The sequence below is a fragment of the Alosa sapidissima genome, chromosome 1, assembly GCF_018492685.1.
Source record: "Alosa sapidissima isolate fAloSap1 chromosome 1, fAloSap1.pri, whole genome shotgun sequence".
Classification (NCBI taxonomy): domain Eukaryota; kingdom Metazoa; phylum Chordata; class Actinopteri; order Clupeiformes; family Clupeidae; genus Alosa; species Alosa sapidissima.
In genome coordinates this window covers 17,328,790-17,346,359 of record NC_055957.1, presented here as the reverse complement: position 1 = coordinate 17,346,359, position 17,570 = coordinate 17,328,790, and the positions used below count along the sequence as shown (strand labels likewise).

The 17,570-nt window shown below is 44.4% G+C and overlaps 1 protein-coding gene and 1 long non-coding RNA gene across 3 annotated transcripts; both read left to right on the top strand.

The window, feature by feature from the left end:
- Window positions 1-727: 727 nt before the first annotated feature.
- Window positions 728-2,024, top strand: LOC121719604. Its single transcript, XR_006034276.1, has 3 exons — window positions 728-927; window positions 1,059-1,243; window positions 1,564-2,024. It is a non-coding gene; the product is annotated as an uncharacterized LOC121719604 (long non-coding RNA).
- Window positions 2,025-14,573: 12,549 nt separating this feature from the next.
- Window positions 14,574-16,535, top strand: foxl2b (forkhead box L2b). Of its 2 annotated transcripts, none has more exons than XM_042107309.1 (2): window positions 14,574-14,784; window positions 14,941-16,535. In XM_042107309.1, the coding sequence occupies exon 2, from the start codon at window positions 14,943-14,945 to the stop codon at window positions 15,834-15,836; it is 894 nt and encodes a 297-aa protein (XP_041963243.1). In that variant the 5' UTR covers window positions 14,574-14,784; window positions 14,941-14,942; the 3' UTR covers window positions 15,837-16,535. The 2 variants fall into 2 exon arrangements, with proteins under 2 accessions (XP_041963243.1, XP_041963236.1); XM_042107302.1 differs by having other exon boundaries at window positions 14,577-14,784; window positions 14,938-16,535.
- The last annotated feature ends 1,035 nt before the right edge of the window (window positions 16,536-17,570 follow it).

Below are 17,570 nucleotides of genomic sequence, written 5' to 3'. Positions count from 1 at the left end.
TGCAAATGCAAACGAGATGATGAACTGAGTTCACATCAATACAGCATGATTATTTCCATTCAAACACATAGTTTTTTCTTTCCTGTGCATGCTATATATGGTCCACATTTGCATGTATATTTAAACCAAAATGTCTTTCCATTTTTATTTCCATTTCTTTGATCCAAAGTTACTTACAAATAAGCACAGACTTCCAGGTTACATCTTCAAAAAACAGTTGGTAGGTGGTCTGTTTATTATAGAAAATAAATAGTGTGCAGATAGAGCTGAGCAGATGTCCATCTGCCTTACCTTTCCCACTGACGAGAAAAAGGGGGGAAATATTAGTAGCGTTTCTGCCGGTGATCTCCTGGTGCTCCTGGGAAACCCCAGCTCCCCAGCTAAGCAGCCTCGCCTTCAGGTTCTGGCATCTCGGAGGCTGTCACGAATACCAGCATATGTGGACACTGTCCTGGCACTGAACCCAAGCACCAGCGCCCCTGCCTGGCCCTTATCACCCCCATCACATCCTCCCTGTCCTACCCCACATACCGCAGCAGCCAGGAGAGGGGCCCGGGCTTTTCATCCCAGTGCTGGAGAGAGGGCAGTATGGGCTGTTATTCATCTTTTTCTTTTATGCCTTCTCTCTCTCTCTCTCTCTCTCTACCTATCATAACTATCTATCCCTTTGTGTGCATGCATGAGTGTGTCTGTGTGCTTGTGTGTGTTTGTGTGGTGTGTGTGTGCGTGTGTGCGTGCGTGCGTGCGTGCGTGCGTGCGTGCTTGCGTGTGAGCGTGTGTGTGTGTGTATGTGTGTGTCTAGGTGTGTTTGAGGTCTCACTCTTCGCCAGTATGATTCAGCCATCCACCTCTACATGAAACACATGAACCGAGACTGGAAAGATGATGTTGCTCAACGGTGATTCCCGATTTCCCAATACTTACCAGGTGCCTTGATATTGTCAGACAACATATTTAGAAATGAATTAAACACGCATGTAGTTACATAATAATAACAGTAATAGTAGTACACTCTATAAATTCCTATTTGTAAATGTGTAAAAACAAAACATTTACAGGATGTTAAAGTGACTTTCACACCGGTGCACCAAAATAGCACCTGAAACCAACGTGAGAGGAGGCGGACATCAGCGCCAGTGCCAGCCATCTCTTGTCTGTGATTTGGTTGAGTCAGCCAGTGTGGCCCAATCTCTAGCAGACGGAGGAACCACCATGAGAGCTGACTCTACCTCTCTGTGAGATAGTATGGCCCATTTCACAGAGTTTGGGGGGGAGAAAGAGAGAGCGAGAGAGCGAGAGAGAGAGAGAGAGAGAGAGAGAGAATGAGAGGGAGAGGGAGGTAGAGGGTGGGGGGGAGAGGGAGAAAGAGGGAGAGGGTTGGGGGGGGAGCGACAGAGAGAGGGCTCAGTGCTGCAGGCAGAGACATGTCTCCACAGCGGGTATAAGGCCTCACAGCACTGAGGGCTAAGAGGGGACATTCCGGCTTTTTATCTCCCTCCGACTCACTATTTATCTCTCTGTACATCTTTATTCTCTCCCTCTCTTTGTCTTACTCTCTCCCAGCCGGCCTTCGTTATCTCTTCCGAGCTGAGACAGCTGGATTAGGAGGAAATTTTCCCCAACCTTATTTCATCTCGCAACTCCACCGCTCATTCACTTGTCCATCTACGCGCATCCAGCCATCTGTGCTCTCATCCCCACTCTCACATGCTCTCCCTGGATCGGCTTCATGTTCCCGGCCTGGTCTCAGCTTTTTCCAGTCTCCAGCTTTTTCTTTTTTTTTTTCCAAAGCCATTTTTTCTCTTCTTTTCAATAGTACGACCAAAAAACACCCTCACACACACACGCTGGGTACGGCCTTCTGTGAGGCCGAGGAGCATAGTTAATATTTACTGGGCTTACACGCAGCTCTATCAGGGGAAAGTCATCTCTCTGCATAAACATCCTCAGGGCACTTTTAGCGCTATCTGCCCCTACATCGCTGCTCTAGTTTAGGGGAGACCAAGGAGGGCTGCTTTTGTGTGTGTGTGTGTGGGGGGAGGGGGGGGGGGACTACTCTCTGATGACAGACGGCTTACCTGGAAAGTAGTTAAGCTCTGAACACTGCCTCAGACATATGTCATGCTCACACAACACAGCAAACACCGTTATCTGATATGATTAATAAAACATTGAACCAAACAATGCATGCTTCATCTGTGGTGTCTTACTGAAGGGGTTGTACATAACTGGAAGAGAGTAGTAACACTACACAAAGCCTTATCCGTGTGCTGACATATCTGGGAAAACTTGAGATAAATAAAACTTCTTTTTTTCTTTTGAGAGGCTTTACGGTAGCCTACTGTCTGCCCACAGGCAGAATGCTGTATGTAAGTGTATGCCAACTTCCAGTGGTGTGTTTAAACAATGAGTGTGAACAATATCTTACTTGAAATAATAGATAAGGTAGTTTGCATGTATCTGTGTGAGTGTATGTATGTGTGTGCGTGTGTGTGTTTGTGTGTGTGTGCCAGGGATGGAAATTATGGCTGGTAGATTTCAGACACAAAGTAATATTTTAATATTGAGTGGCTGGTGAATTTGACCAAAAATCTGCTAGTGGCTGGTAGATGTACACATTTTCAAATTTCCACCACTGGTGTGTGCGTGTGTGTGTGTGTGTGTGTGTGTGTGTGTGTGTGTGTGTGTGTGTGCCAAACTAGCAGGCTCCTGGGAGTCTCTGCGCAGTGGCACCTCTAACACGTTCCTATTTCAGTGGGTGGCGGCTGCAGTGGAGCGTGGCGTAGCGTGGCGTGCCCTCCCAGGCGTCTCCTGGCCCCGCGCCACTGACGCCGAGTGCTGCGTGAGGTAAACCATTGTGTTCCGTGGAAGAGGAAGCGCAGCAGCGGCGCAGGGCTGCGTACTGCCCTCTCTGGACGTGCAAAGCAGCTGTGTTGTCACAGGAAATACAGCCAAATGCCCAGGATCTGTCAAAGGCAATGACGGTGCAGAGCTCTCTTAGTCAGTCCTCTCCAGCTTCTATGTTCTGAAAAATCCTCCATGACTATCTTCTTTGGAAAATAAGATATTTTTTTGGAAAAGAGGATGAAAATGATAATTTTTGCTGGTCTATCCATCCTATCTGCTCCACCACTAAAACCAACGTTCCTGGCTGCAGTGCCAAACCAAACCTCAGGGTCTCAGTGGAGCGGCTTCTCTCCTGACAGTCTCTGAGAGTAAGCTTCCTGGGACTGGGCCCAGTGTCCTTAGGCTGCCCGCTTACAACTATCACATTAGTAGTGCCTCAGATGGAATAGATGGACATGGTCATTTTTCCTTCTCTGTCTTACGCAAACATACGAACACATCAGCATTCATATAATAGCATAGTAATATTTTAATTTTCTTTCAAATAAAAAAACAAAAACAAAAAACAAAAATAATCTGCAGTTTACCCAAAAGTTACCTCCACCTCCTGTACGTTCTCTTTTTGCTGCTATTTGTGAGTTTGTGTGTGCGCTCTTATGGTATTACATGCTGGAACGATCAAAAGAGAACTGCTTTTGTATCTTGTGTTTACATGTGTCAGTAAGTGTCACTAAGTCAATGTGTGTAAGTGTGAGTGTGTCAAAGAGAGTGAGAGAGAGTGTGCGTGTGTGTGTGTGTGTGTGTGTGTGTGTGTGTGTGTGTGTGTGTGTGTGTGTGTGTATGTGTGTCCAACTGACACCTCCACGTTCCTCCCACACCCCCATACACGGCAGCAGCAGCACATACCTGAGATGTCAGCCCGGCGGTTCTGCCTGCCTGCTGCAGACAATGGGCCTAAACACCTGCAGGCCAGTGGGTCACGGGGGGGGGGCCAGGGTCAAGTCTGAGCACGGGGGGCTCCGCTCTGCCGCCACCCTCCACGCCAACACACAGACAACACCCCTCCAACACCCCTGAGTCCCCACAGGTGCACACCTCTATTGTGGCTGAGAGAGGGTCACGTCCTCACTCCCTCTCTCCTACCTGTCAGTTACCTGGGCCCTTTGATATGGGCAACCACTTCAGCTGCTTCCTGTGCTGGCTTAACATTCCTCTCCATGGGACACATTGTCAGGCATGGAGTGGGGTGGGGGTGGGGGGCAACTTTAGAGGAGCATTAAGATTAGGATGTCTAACTTGACAAAATGATACAGCGAGTCTGTGGTATTGTTTGGCCAGCCACCTGAGGATCAGGAGAAAGGACCTGTGTTTCTGTTCGCTGCTGCGTTTTCTTTTTCTTTTTTTGGTAATGAGCTGGTGAGTGAAAGATAAAAAAAAAAGTTGTGAAGCACCTTGAGAAAAGATTTGTATGGGCTTTTGAGTTGTACATCCTTACACGGTCACCCACAGGAACCGTATCCTTAAGAAGCCTCCCTCCAGCCGCTACATGATGCCACAGTGAATGTGATGAACTGATTCACAGACAAATCGCACAAACAATGGGACAGATCGGGTTCTATCTGGTTTTGACAACTGGTAAAACCGTTCTAGCTACATGTCATCTGCCGTAATAGTAATAGAGTAATAGTCCATGTAATGGTGCTTGAGTGGCCAAGGAGTAAAACAGGCCTTTGGGCATCTCTCGGATTTCAGCTGCGCTCGGACGGAGGAGGCTGTTTTGATCAGAACCAGAGCTCGGCTCATAGAAGCTTCAATTAAGCTCAAATGCACCGTGCGCAGGCTGACTCTCCAACCAACTTCACAAGATCCATCATGGGGTAACCACAAGCAATGGGTAAGCAGAGAAGGGGTTAGGAAGAACAACGGGCGGGAGGGGGGGTGCTGAAAGAAAGAGGAAAAACACAGAGGGAGAGAAAGTGAGAGAAGAGAAGAGAAGAAAGGGAGGGGGATTGAGAGAATCAGGATTGGGGGTGGGAAAAGGGGAGCAAGGTGAAGGTTTACAGAGGTGAAGGACTCCTTATCTCTATGTCTGCCTTTCTCTCTCTCTCTCTCTCTTCTCCTGTGTCTCTCTGTCTCTTCTGCATGTGCATGAGCAGCTAGATTGAGCTGACGCTCGTCAATTCATCTCCATGGAGTCAACACCTGATAGCAGAGCATGCCTCTCTCAGAGCTGAGAACTGCTGAGCTTCGCCGGCTCAGTAAACACACCATCGGGTCACAACACGTTCTCCGATACGGCCGGGAACAGCGTGAACAGCCACACGTCCGATAGCCAGTCAGCCCAATGGAAGAGTCCCACTCAGTAGACTAGACGGGGGAGTGTCGTGGATTTTCAGATCAGAAAATGCTAAGAGTGTGAGAGACAGTCTGTTGTTTTAATAGAAACAGCTAGCCGGGTAAAGCCCTTTGATTGACCTGTTTGTTTATTTTGGTAATCTCCGAGGATAATAACTGTTTTTAGAAGAGTTGTGGGTGAAAGGCCATAGGGCTATAGGAAACAGCATACACACAACATTATACAAGCAAAACATGATACTATTTTTAGAGCTTTCCTCAGAAATAGGATGTTAGATAAAAAAAAAAAAAAGAAATATAAATATGAACAAAGCCTGTCATTTTGTAAATGATCAGCACCAAGTAGGAGCATAGATAAAATATGTTTTACTGTAAATTCTCTGTAAGATGACTGTTTTTCACTCCTTGACAGTGTTAACAGTAGAATTTAGAGACTAAAACAAATGTTAGGAGAATAATTTCTTTGTGTGAGGAACCTGAGCCTATTGTTTTGACAACACAATGGGCTAGAGTCAAGTAAGAGTGAAGTATCTGAAACAATAGAGCATGTATTTCAGAGTGTGCGGTGTGTGTGTGTGTGTGTGTGTGTGTGTGCGCGCGCGTGTGCATGTAGGTGTGTGTGTGTTTGTGTGAAATTTCATGTTGTTTCACATAATTGCCCTCAGAGTGGTTGTTTGAATCAACTTCTGGGTTATGACCTTTACAACTAGCTGTTCAACCACATTTTCAACAGTCCTTTGTTCATTGCTCAAAAGACACAATTTATTTACAAATATCCCACATAAATAAAACTCACATTTTTTGTCATTTCTTAGCAGAATTTCGCAGAAAAAGATTTCCCCATATCTTAGTTGTGTGGTGCACAGGGTGTTATAACCAGCTGATAAAAAGGCAAAAGGAATCCCAAACTGAAAAGAATTGTTATGTCTACCCAATCTTATTTTATGAGCCCAGATAGAGGATGGCATTGAAACCAGTGGGAGAACTGTGTTTTCTTACATAGGGAGTTGTCCTTACAAGTCTATACTGTTTCCTGTGTCTGTCTACTTAAGAATCATCTTCTATTGTATTTTACCAATCGATAATCTACCCTTACCCTAACAATACTATTACCTACATGATTTTACAAAATTACCAGTAACACCTGAGAGGAACTTATTTATTTTCAAAAAATAAATATAACAAATATGACACATTAAACTATGCTAGGAATATCCATGTGAACCCAAATCATATCAGCTGAATCGAGGGTATGCCTAAAAGTTGAAGGAAAGAATAAATGAAAATCACACCTATGTCACCTAATCTTTACATTAGCAGTGATGACATCAGCTCAGAGTCTCAACCCATATTATAATAAGTCCTTTATACAGCGTACAATGGGCTCCATCAACTTGGGGGTCTGACCGTCCACGGATCTCTGCTAGTGCACGGGTAATTGCTTTCCTCACAATAGGCCATGCAGGACGAGGGGAGGGGATGACTGTACAGGACCAGGCTGCTTTACCTTAATCTGCTCTTATCTGTTCTAGGTAAGACATAACAAGCGGCTCCCCTTGCCATCGTACCTGAGCGCCGCGTTGTGCTCCGCAGCGCCGCGTTGTGTCTGCCGGGGCCCCGCGCCCCGCTTCACATCATGTGTGAAAATGACTGATCGCCCGCATATATGCGGGCTGTGGTCAAAACGATTGCTCTTGAGTTCTTTCATAGGTCTTGTTGGGCTGTCTACCTGTTTTATGTCTGTATTTCTCACATGTTCACACACACACACATGCTCGTGCACACACACACACACACACACACACACGCACACACACACACAAACACACACACACGCAGACAGACACGCACCGACACACATCCACACACACACACACACACACACACACACTGGTATAACATCACCAGATCACAGAGAAAAGTATTACCTTATCTTCCTCTAAAAGTCTGCAGTCTTCTTCAAACTTCTTTTTCAGGCTGCTTAAAAAACACAGACACATGCATTTATGCCACAATGACATCTATACTTAAATCACATACTACATTTATAAAAAAAATAAATTCCACACTTTGGCAGTCAAACATTTCACACACCTTGCTTCAATACAGACATTAGAACTAAAACACAACGCAACAACCAGAGAATCCAACACCTATCATATGAAAGTATTTAATCTGAGAGGACACATTTGCGTAAAGAAATTCACCTCCAAACAGGCAAACATCCATCCACCCACGCAGACACAGACAGCCATGCATTCCTGTGTCCTGCTGTAGCCACGGTCCTGCGGTGGCGAAGCTGCTGCTCACCTGTAGCACGCCTCTCTGCCTGCCTGCCTGCCTGGCTGCCTGCTCATCTGCGCTTCATTAGTGCAGCCAAGTCCTTAATCCCCCTGTTTGTTTGTGTTGCTGAGCCGGGACAGAGGCCGCGTCACAGCCGCACACAGAGGATGGGAGAGACGGACACGCAGACACAGACGGACACAGAGTCAGAGACGGACACAGAGTCAGGGGGGTGCCGGACCGGGGGGTGGGGGGCTGGGGGAGGCAGGGGAATCCGACGCCTCTGTGTCTTGTTAACGACTTAGGTGTTTGTTGTCTTTACCTCTCTTTTTTCCTCCTTTTCCTCCGCTGTCCTCCCCCACGCTCCCCGGGAGGTGTGCGGTATGGCGGGCGGGTTGTGGGTGGCGTGGAGGAGAGAGAGAGAAGAGAGGGGAGATTAGAGAGAGGGGAGAGAGAGAGAAAGAGAGAGAGAGAGAGAGAGAAGGGGAGAGAGGGCCTGGCCGACGGGTCCTGCAGTGAGCGGCGTGGCCTTTCCCTTAAATCAGGCACTTGTTTGTGTTTCCTCTGATTGAGAACACATTGGCCCGGGGCAGAGCTGTGAGGCTGGGGTCCCTCTACTCCAGGGTCGCCCCCTGCCTCTTCCTCCCCTCCGAGCCCCGGCCGCGGCGGGCCCAGCCGGGGGCCCGTGCCCTGACCCCCCAGAGAAGGGTCCCGCTGCTCCCTGACCCTCGGCTGCCCCTGTTCAGGGGGCGACCTTCGCACCACCAGCTCTGCCTTAACCTGGTTTCTGTATCCCCCCCCCCCACCCTACCCACACACTTACCTCAGCGACCTGCTTACCAATATGGCCACTAGCTCCTCCACAGGTAGAGCAGTGGACAAAGAGCCTGAGCTCTCACATTTGCCTCCGCTGGGGAATATACAGATACATTCCTACACACACCATATACATTCAGTCACATGCCATATACAAATACATTCATACATATTTATATATTTGCGTTTTCATGCCAGACATCACAAACAAATGGATTCATTCCGTTCGGTCTCCGTTTAAAGGAGATGTCCTGTGTTTCTCTTCGATAAATAGTCATGGATATTTACCACAGGGTTTAAGGAACCCAAATCTGGGTCAGTGCGCTGTTTCCTTGTTGCTTGAATGGTGAGGATGTGGAAATGGTTATGTTTTAGCAATTCAGCAGTTATCTTCACTGTGTTGTCCTCTGTCCATCATAGTAAGAGGAGGCTCTGAAAGAATGCATGTGTGTGTCCAACAATGACAATGAGGTTCAACTCTATTTGTAGAAATGACACAAAGATTAGAGAGCCCCACACTCTAGACTCTGTTATCATATTCTAAACATTAAATACATTAAATGTGCTTTACTATCATTATTATTATAGTCATGCAAACTATATGATACCTATAATATACCAAACATATTATTTGTGGGTGTAGAGGTGCAGAGGTCAAATGCAGAACACTAATACTTCATTAGTTCTTACATGTGTGTGTGTGTGTGTGTGTCTGTGTGTGTGTGTCTGTGTGTGTGTGTGTTCACGCACATGTATGTGTATATGTGTGTATTCATCCGTGCACATTTGTGTGTGTGTGTGTGTGCGTGTGCGTGTGTCTGTGTGTGTGTGTGTTCACGCACATGTATGTGTATATGTGTGTATTCATCCGTGCACATTTGTGTGTGTGTGCGTGTGCGTGTGCATGTGCGTGTGCGCGTGCGTGTGTGTTCACGCACATGTATGTGTATATGTGTGTATTCATCCGTGCACATTTGTGTGTGTGTGTGTGTGTGTGTGTGTGTGTGTGTGTGTGTGTGTGTGTGCGTGTGTGTGTGTATGCATGCATGTGAATTTCATTGTGCATGATCTTCCATGTGTGCGTTGAATTGTCCTTGCTTAGTGCCGTGTGATGTGAGGAACAGGAGAAAGGTGAGGGAGAGGGAGAGTGGTGCACAGCATGGTCTGGCCTCACTCAGGAAGAGAGCAGTGCGGCACAACATAAACAGGACATCGCATCATCTGCCTGACACGAGGAGCCCCTTAGCTCTGCCACAGAAAGGCCGGACACAGGAAGCCTCCCGCCTCTGCTGCATGGAGCTTCTCTCTCATGTTACGCTCCCCTGTGATCCCCAAATCCTCACACAAAAAACACTGCTGAAGCAAGGGTGACAGAGGGGAGTTTTTCATTCAATCTTGCCTATCAACAGCATCTATCGATCTATTGATCTATCTTTCAGTCTAACTATCAGTCTATCTATCGGACTGTCTAATGGTCTGTTGGCCGGTCTGTCGGTCTCTCTCTCTGCCTGTCTGTCTGCCTACCTGTCTGTTCGCCTGCGTATCTGCCTGACAGTCTGTTTATTTACTCACTGTGGAAATATGGTTGATATATCTCATCAATATGTATGAAAGAGTTTTCATCCAATCATGAGGTGATTTAATTTAAGTGTGTGAGCATACCGCTCTGTTCCTCGTCAGTTCTGCTTTGAGCAGAAGCAGTGAGGTGACAGCTAATGGTTATTTCCCTGATACACTATCATGTCCCACGGAGCTTTCAGTCGGCTAGCCTGCATTGCGCTCACGACTGAGAACGAGGAGTGCTGAATGTTACTCTATTGGTCATCTGAAAGTGTCTCAGGGTTCACCAACCCTTACAGTAAAAGAGACGTTAACCGTTAACGAATCAGATGAAGTTCTCCCCACTGTTTTACTATCTATTCATATTCGGCACTGATTGGCATGAGGTTAAGTCCCCCTGCATAAATGCAAATTACAATTGTCTGTTCCACTGAATGGAGACACTTATTACCGCTGGATACTGAAAAAGCTTCAAAAGTATACAGAATTAATACTCGCTACTATTAGTGTACAGAACCTGTCATGTTAATAATAATCTTTACCTTTGTATGCTGTTGCAGTCTGATATCAAGGACCAATGCAAATCCAGGGAATCTTTTGGTAGAAAAGACTAAACCAATAAGATGAGACATATTCTGCCTTATAGTGTAGTGTGGCATGATGTAATGTATAAGAAAATGTCAGTTTCTTCTTCAGTTTCTACTGATACATTTTCTACTGATACATTGTCAGCTCCTCACATTGTCAGCTGTTCACATTTCATTAAAATATGCATAATACTTACATGTGATAGTTGGAGTCAGGTGTTTCAGGTGCTCAAAGTTTGAGGTTTGATAAAAAAAATAAAAAATAAACCTACTTCTGGGAAAGTTAGAGAATTTTCTGTTGACTCTGTTGTTGAAACTTCTATATTTTAAATCAGAAATGTCAAACTTCCTGTTATTTCAATACTTTTGGAAAATAACACAGCTCTCATGAAGGTTCTGTGTTAAGTACAGTAATTGTCTTTAAATGTACTCAATTAGACTTATTTTCTACAAACTTTATTATTATCGTTTTTGTATGACAAGTGTTTTCTTTTGTACATTTTACAAGTACTAACATTGATTAGATATTAATCAGATTGAGGTTTTTTTTTTATTTACCTTAAGGTCATTACTGTTATTATATATTTTTACATTTATTTAAATATATTTAATTAAATGTAATATTTATAATAATGGTGCAATCAATTTAATTTAATTACAATCTGTGCACTTTTTGTTAGTAACATTACAAATATTTTGGTTATTAAAATGACTGTGGTTATTGTGTGTTTTGATTTACTTTCATCACACACACAAACGTCTGTAAATGTGTACTCTATGGAAGAGCCTAACCGGCCCTGTGACTGCTGCCTCCAGCCTGGCGTCCCGTGTGATGCAGTGACAGGGTAGTGAGCGGTGACGCGGGGCTCCTCCCCATCAAAGGCTGCGGTGTCCACCGTAGAGCTTCACCTGCTCCTCTCGCGAAACAAAAGAGTGCAGTCTAGCCAAAAATAGCCGTGGTGAGAACACTTCCTCCACAGCTCCAATAGTGGCCATCAAAGGCTTGTTTGTACGGCCCCAGATCCCATGGTTGCTGGTCTCTGATAAGGATCACACCTTACCCCCCCCCGCCCTCGCATCTCTGCTGCTCTTGGAAATTCATTAAATCGCCAAACACTATTTCTCATTCTGCTTCTCCATGACCGACTTCACTTCCTGCCTTTTTTGAATAAAATAACTGACACTGTCGTTGCTTCTCCATTTTCCTGCAGCTCCAGAACACGACAAGGTCTCTGAGCAGACAAACTTGTTTTGATCCCTTTCAAACGCCAAATTCCATTTATTGGGTTCATCAATAGGTCTTCCATTACCTCACGGTAAACACTTCATCCCACATCACAGATATCAGGTGGGTTCCACAGTACTCTATCAGAAAAAAAAAAAACGAATCGTATTCGCCAAATGTAACAGTGTTAAATAATGGACATGACATGAGCACACAACCCTAAATAACACCTCCCTGACTACCAAAAGAGATGCCGCATATAGCACTACTGATTCCACCCGATGGTTGTGCTGCAACGCTCACTGGGCCTGGGTGCAATGCATTATAATAATTTGACAGGGGAGTTGTTAGGAAAATGCCTTAGAACTTCCCATAAGTTTCCTCAAGGTGATAAGAAAAGTAAACACGGCCTCTGTGCTTTAGACAAAAAGCCCGGCCACCTTCAGGAAGAGCTGTGGGGCTCTGCGGGCTTTGTAATTTAAGGCAGGGGTCAGCGTGGGGCTTACAAAGTGAGGAAGCCCCCCCACCCACCCCCAGCCCGCACCCCCACCCCACTCTTTCAGCAGAGGGGGACAGGTCAGCTCCTACTTAAATAAAGGTTGAGTCAGGAGGCCTCGCTCCTATAAGCACGCCGGCCGGCCCATGTGGACATGCATGACCTGCTCGAGGGTGAAAGTTTAACTGTTTGATGATTTCAATCTCCTGTACAAGCACCTGAAGGCTGATGATGCCTGATGTGATGCTTAAGAGATTGACTTCATCACAGGCAAACAACAGGGCCATCGTCAAGTTCAGATGAACTGTTAGAGTAGGGCTTTAGGAGTAGCCTAACAGTTTGAAGGTATTTGTGTTTTTATTTTAAATTATCTTTTTTCAGTCTTTATGCTTAGTTTTATGCTGCAAACGTAGATACTGTAAGCCTGTGGATTGCCCAAACAGTATCATTTGCTGATAAAATCTATGATTTTACCTGGAATCATGTTTTAAGGCTTGGTGGCAAAGGTCATATCTGGACTGAATCTCGTCCGTCTTACTTTAAGATCCCCTTTTAAATATTAAGGCAAGTCAGTGTGGAAGCGCTCACCAAATAATTGAAGGCTACTTGTTTGGTTTTACATGAAATACTGACCAGTTAACCAACAGGCATCGTGCGGAATCTAAATTAATTTAAAGAAAAACGAAATCAAATTGAAACGGATTTGCTTGCGGTAAGCCACAATATATCCTGAGACTTGATGTTTTGTAAAAGTAATTTAGCTTTATGGATAATAGGCTATTGTAAGGTGCGTGGAGAGCTGGTATAAACAGGCTACATATGCAAGTCATGCCAAATCAACAGGTTGTAATGTAGGCTAATAACACTCATAAAACAAATCTGCATATTGTTGCCTATGCGCGTGTAGATTGTCTTGACTAGTCCTGCTCCAAATAAAGCACATATTCGCGGTCCTGGTGACCTGGTGCGCGGATCCCTCCGCATTCTTACCCTTCAAACCATAAACATCCTCATTTCAAAGTGGAAGGCAGGAAGTTTGTAAAGACAGGAATTTAAATCTGTGATGCCCGCGTTCATTTGAGAACATTCTGAGCCCCAATATTCGTCTAATGTTTATCCGGCATATAGAGTATTTTTCCAGCTTTTTATTTGAAAATTACTTCATACTACACATTTCTGTGCCTTTATATGGCTAGTATAATTACAAAATGTATCGCATCTCAAAGCCTATTCCTTACTGAGCGCATAAGCCATATCTGTAGGCTATGTCCTAATTAATCAGATGATCCAATAATTTAGCGTAAAACTTTTTCAAAATCTACTGTTGCAAATGACTTATCATACAAATTAAATTTAACGGAGAACTAACACGGACTGCCACCGAGTTAAATGCAGAAGTAAAATGTTGAATTATTAATATGTGTTTTTCTATTTCCTATTATTGTTGTTTTTATTGTTGTTGTTATTACTGTTATAATTATATGTGTGAACAACTCGTGATGCATTCCATTAATTTCATTTTCAATCGACTAATTCTCAAATAATAATTATCAATTTGCCCTCACTGAACCGAACCTTACCTAGCTTAATATTAGGTACACAAATAAAAAGGTCATGAATAAACTAAAAGTGCGATTCATTTTAAGACTCCCAGTGATGGAATTTGAAGTAGTGGTTCCTTATCCTTGCCTTTTCAGTTTTCTGGAGCAGCTGGGTAATAGCTTGGACGCGCGCGGCAGGTCGGCGGTGAGGCGTTGACACACATAACAATGCTGTTGCACCTGCGTGGGCTGGGGAAAAATGCCCTGCTGAAAACCCGGGGGGACAGCATGGGTGGCCGAAACTCTACTCCTTCGTACCTTTCTGTTTCTAATGGCACTGTAGGTTATGGAATTGCAATTAATCTGTCTGGCGAAAAAAACAAGAACAGCTTTAATGAAGGCATTCACAACAACAATTAAGAGCCCATGCAACGTTGAGCCATTCGTGTAAATGTTTACACTCTGGCGCAGTGATAATTTCAATGTTTTAGTCGAACTGCAATTGTTGTTTATTAAATAAAACGTCTAAACCATATCGCCCATTTAAAAAATGGCTTGTCTGCTGACGTTTTCAGTCTATCACCTTGGTTGTTGCAATAAATGCCAAGATAGGCTATTTTGTCCATAAATATCACCAAACGTTAAAACACACCTACCTCAGAGTGAACTCCGAAATGACAAGGAAAATTATATTTTGTATTGAGAAGTAATTGCTGAAATATTTCGGGGCAATTTCACATTGGTCTGGGGAACTACTCTACCCTCTCCTCGCAGAGCGACAGAAATGACGAAAGCGGAACAAAGCATCACACAAATTAGTGCGCATATATCCACTGGATACTTGAGCGAAGCTGACGAAGGCGTCAGAGTGCCTCGGGAGAGGATAACTAAGTCGGACCTTAAAACTGGGAACTTTATGGACAACGTGCATTTCGGAGTTGCTAAAGACAATCGAATGAGGGTCTTTTTTGGACAGCACAGTGGGATCATTGTTATATGCGTCTGTTTATGGTGGCGCACATAACCAGTTCGTAGAAAGGCATGCAAAAAGGAGACAAAAGCTCAAAATATAAGGTAGGTTGAGTAGATGTCTTCCTCCGCCACGCATTTTTGCTCACACATCCATCCTCTGTCTTCACAACCACCTTATAGCTGTTACTTAACAGCTTGATGTATGTTTTTCTTTTTTGTTTGATGTTTTGTTTTGTATTGTTTGTTTTGTTTCAGAAGCGATGGCATCTTACCATAACCTAGAAGATGACGCAATGGCTTTGATGGTCCATGACACCAGCACGGTTAAAACCGAGGAGTTTATCAAAGAAGAACCGGCTCAAGAACAGAGTTCGGAGAAAGTGGACCCGTCCCAGAAGCCCCCATATTCCTACGTCGCCCTCATTGCAATGGCAATTCGGGACAGCTCGGAGAAACGGCTCACCTTATCTGGCATCTATCAGTACATCATAAACAAGTTCCCGTTTTATGAGAAGAACAAGAAAGGCTGGCAGAACAGCATTCGACACAACTTGAGCTTGAACGAGTGTTTCATCAAAGTGCCCCGGGAAGGCGGGGGCGAAAGAAAGGGGAATTACTGGACCCTAGACCCAGCTTGCGAGGACATGTTCGAGAAAGGAAATTACCGAAGGAGGCGACGGATGAAGCGGCCATTCAGGCCCCCTGCGGCTCACTTTCAACCTGGAAAATCTCTCTTTGGCGGGGATGGATACAGCTACCTGTCCCCTCCGAAGTACATCCAGTCTAGTTTCATGAACAACTCCTGGCCGCTCAGTCAGCCGCCTGCACCAATGTCCTACGCGTCTTGCCAGATGACAAGTGGCAATGTGAGTCCCATCAATGTCAAAGGGCTGTCAGCCCCTTCGTACAACCCTTATTCCCGAATGCAGGCTATGGGTTTACCGAACATGATGAACTCATACAACACAATGAGTCACCACCAGCATCCCCACCAAGCCCAGCAATTGAGCGCCGCCACTGGTGCGCCCTCTCCGGTCCCTTCCAACAACCCAGCGGGCCTGCAGTTTGCCTGTGCCCGTCAGCCTAGCGAGCTCTACTCGTACTGGGACCATGAGGCTAAGCACTCGTCGCTGCACTCTCGGATTGACATATAAACGGAGCCTCTTCGATGTAAATGAAATGCAAGAGGTGATGCTGGCGTGTTGAATCTTGATTTAAGTATTTATATGTGACCTCTGAAGTTGATCGATTTCTGAGGTTGGAAAAGCAATACTTGTCGAAATCAACATAAAACACAGTGGAAGTCTTAAGAAATTTACTACTTGCCAAGAAGAGTTCAAGTACAGGCTGAACGACAGAGAAGGCCCTTCTCGTCGGGTTGTCCTGCATTTGACAAAGGTCTGTTTTGTATCCTAATTACCCCCAAAAGCGAACAAAGGATCGATTTACCAGTCGCCAAAGCCAAAACTTTTACAGTTTTACGCAAACAGGGTACAAAACCTGAAACCGCAAACCTTTGTAGAATTATCCCATGAGCAAATTGGTTTACACGAAGACGTTATGGTAATTGTCTGAATGTCAGTCTACCTCTAGGTTGTGTTTATAAAATTGCATATATGTCTGGTCTGTAGCCGAATCCAGATCATTTGAGATTTTTGCCTGTTTGTTTAAAGTCAAGTTTGATGATAGAATACTTTTCAGTTTTGTTTTGTTAGAACCCTTTAGTTCGCGACTTACGTATTGATTTGCTTTTTTGTCAAGTCGAGTGTTGCTTTCTAAATTGTTGGGACCATGTTAAACCAGCACTTATTTTATAATTCGAAGTTCTTAATAAATGCGATTTTCAATCGGAATTCCTGTGGTATCCTTTTCCATTTACTTCACAAAATATTAATTTTAAATGCAGTGCTGTAGGACTGCAATTTTCATCTGTTGCGTAAAAATATTATTATTAGGCTATTGTTGTTGTTGTTATTATTATTTTTATTTATTATTATTATTATTATTATTATTATTGGTGTGTTTTGTTCTGTTTGTAACCCAGATATAGTTTGAATAGACCGATAGCCATAGGCCTATTCGGCAAGCCTACAATTGCACAACACATATTACATTTTAAATTGAGATGTTTTAAAAGATTTTAAAATATTTTAAAATATATATTTTTTTTAAACTTGGACCCATCTTCCAATTCACTGCTTATCGGCATTCTGCTCCAAAGTCAGCCATCATTATGTTGACCAATAACATCGGTCTTAGTGTGTCACAGTTCACAGTCACAGTTGTCTAATGTCACAGTTATCATGCCACATACATTGGGCAGCCGTACTGGTTAGCGCTTCGGACTTGTAACCGGAGGGTTGCCGGTTCGAACCCAGTAGGCACGGTTGAAGTGCCTTCAAGGCACCCCGAGCGTGCCAAGGCACCCCGAGCGTCGCTGTTGTTGCAGGCAGCTCACTGCGCCGGGATTAGTGTGTGCTGAGTGTGTTTCATTAATTCACGGATTGGGAGAAATGTAGAGACCAAATTTCCCTCACGGGATCAAAAGAGTATATATACTTATATTTACAGAAATGCGCTTGCCGCTTAAAAAGTACATATGCTAGTCTGTGAATAAGAAATAAGACGTAGGCCTACGCGTGATTTGAAAGGTAGTGTGACCTGATTAGGTTTGTGAAATAATTTTAATCATAGCCTCAAATATTGATGAAACATTAGAACCGACGTTTTGAGAAGTATCCTTTTCTAATGGATTTTTGGCTTAAAGCTGGCTACCTATTTGCGCAGCCGTCGTCGTTCCCCTTGTCCAGGAAGTTGCTCTTCGAAGCTATAGAGGTGTTTTGACATGTTCAACTGGGTAATACGAAAATATACAATCAATCAATCAG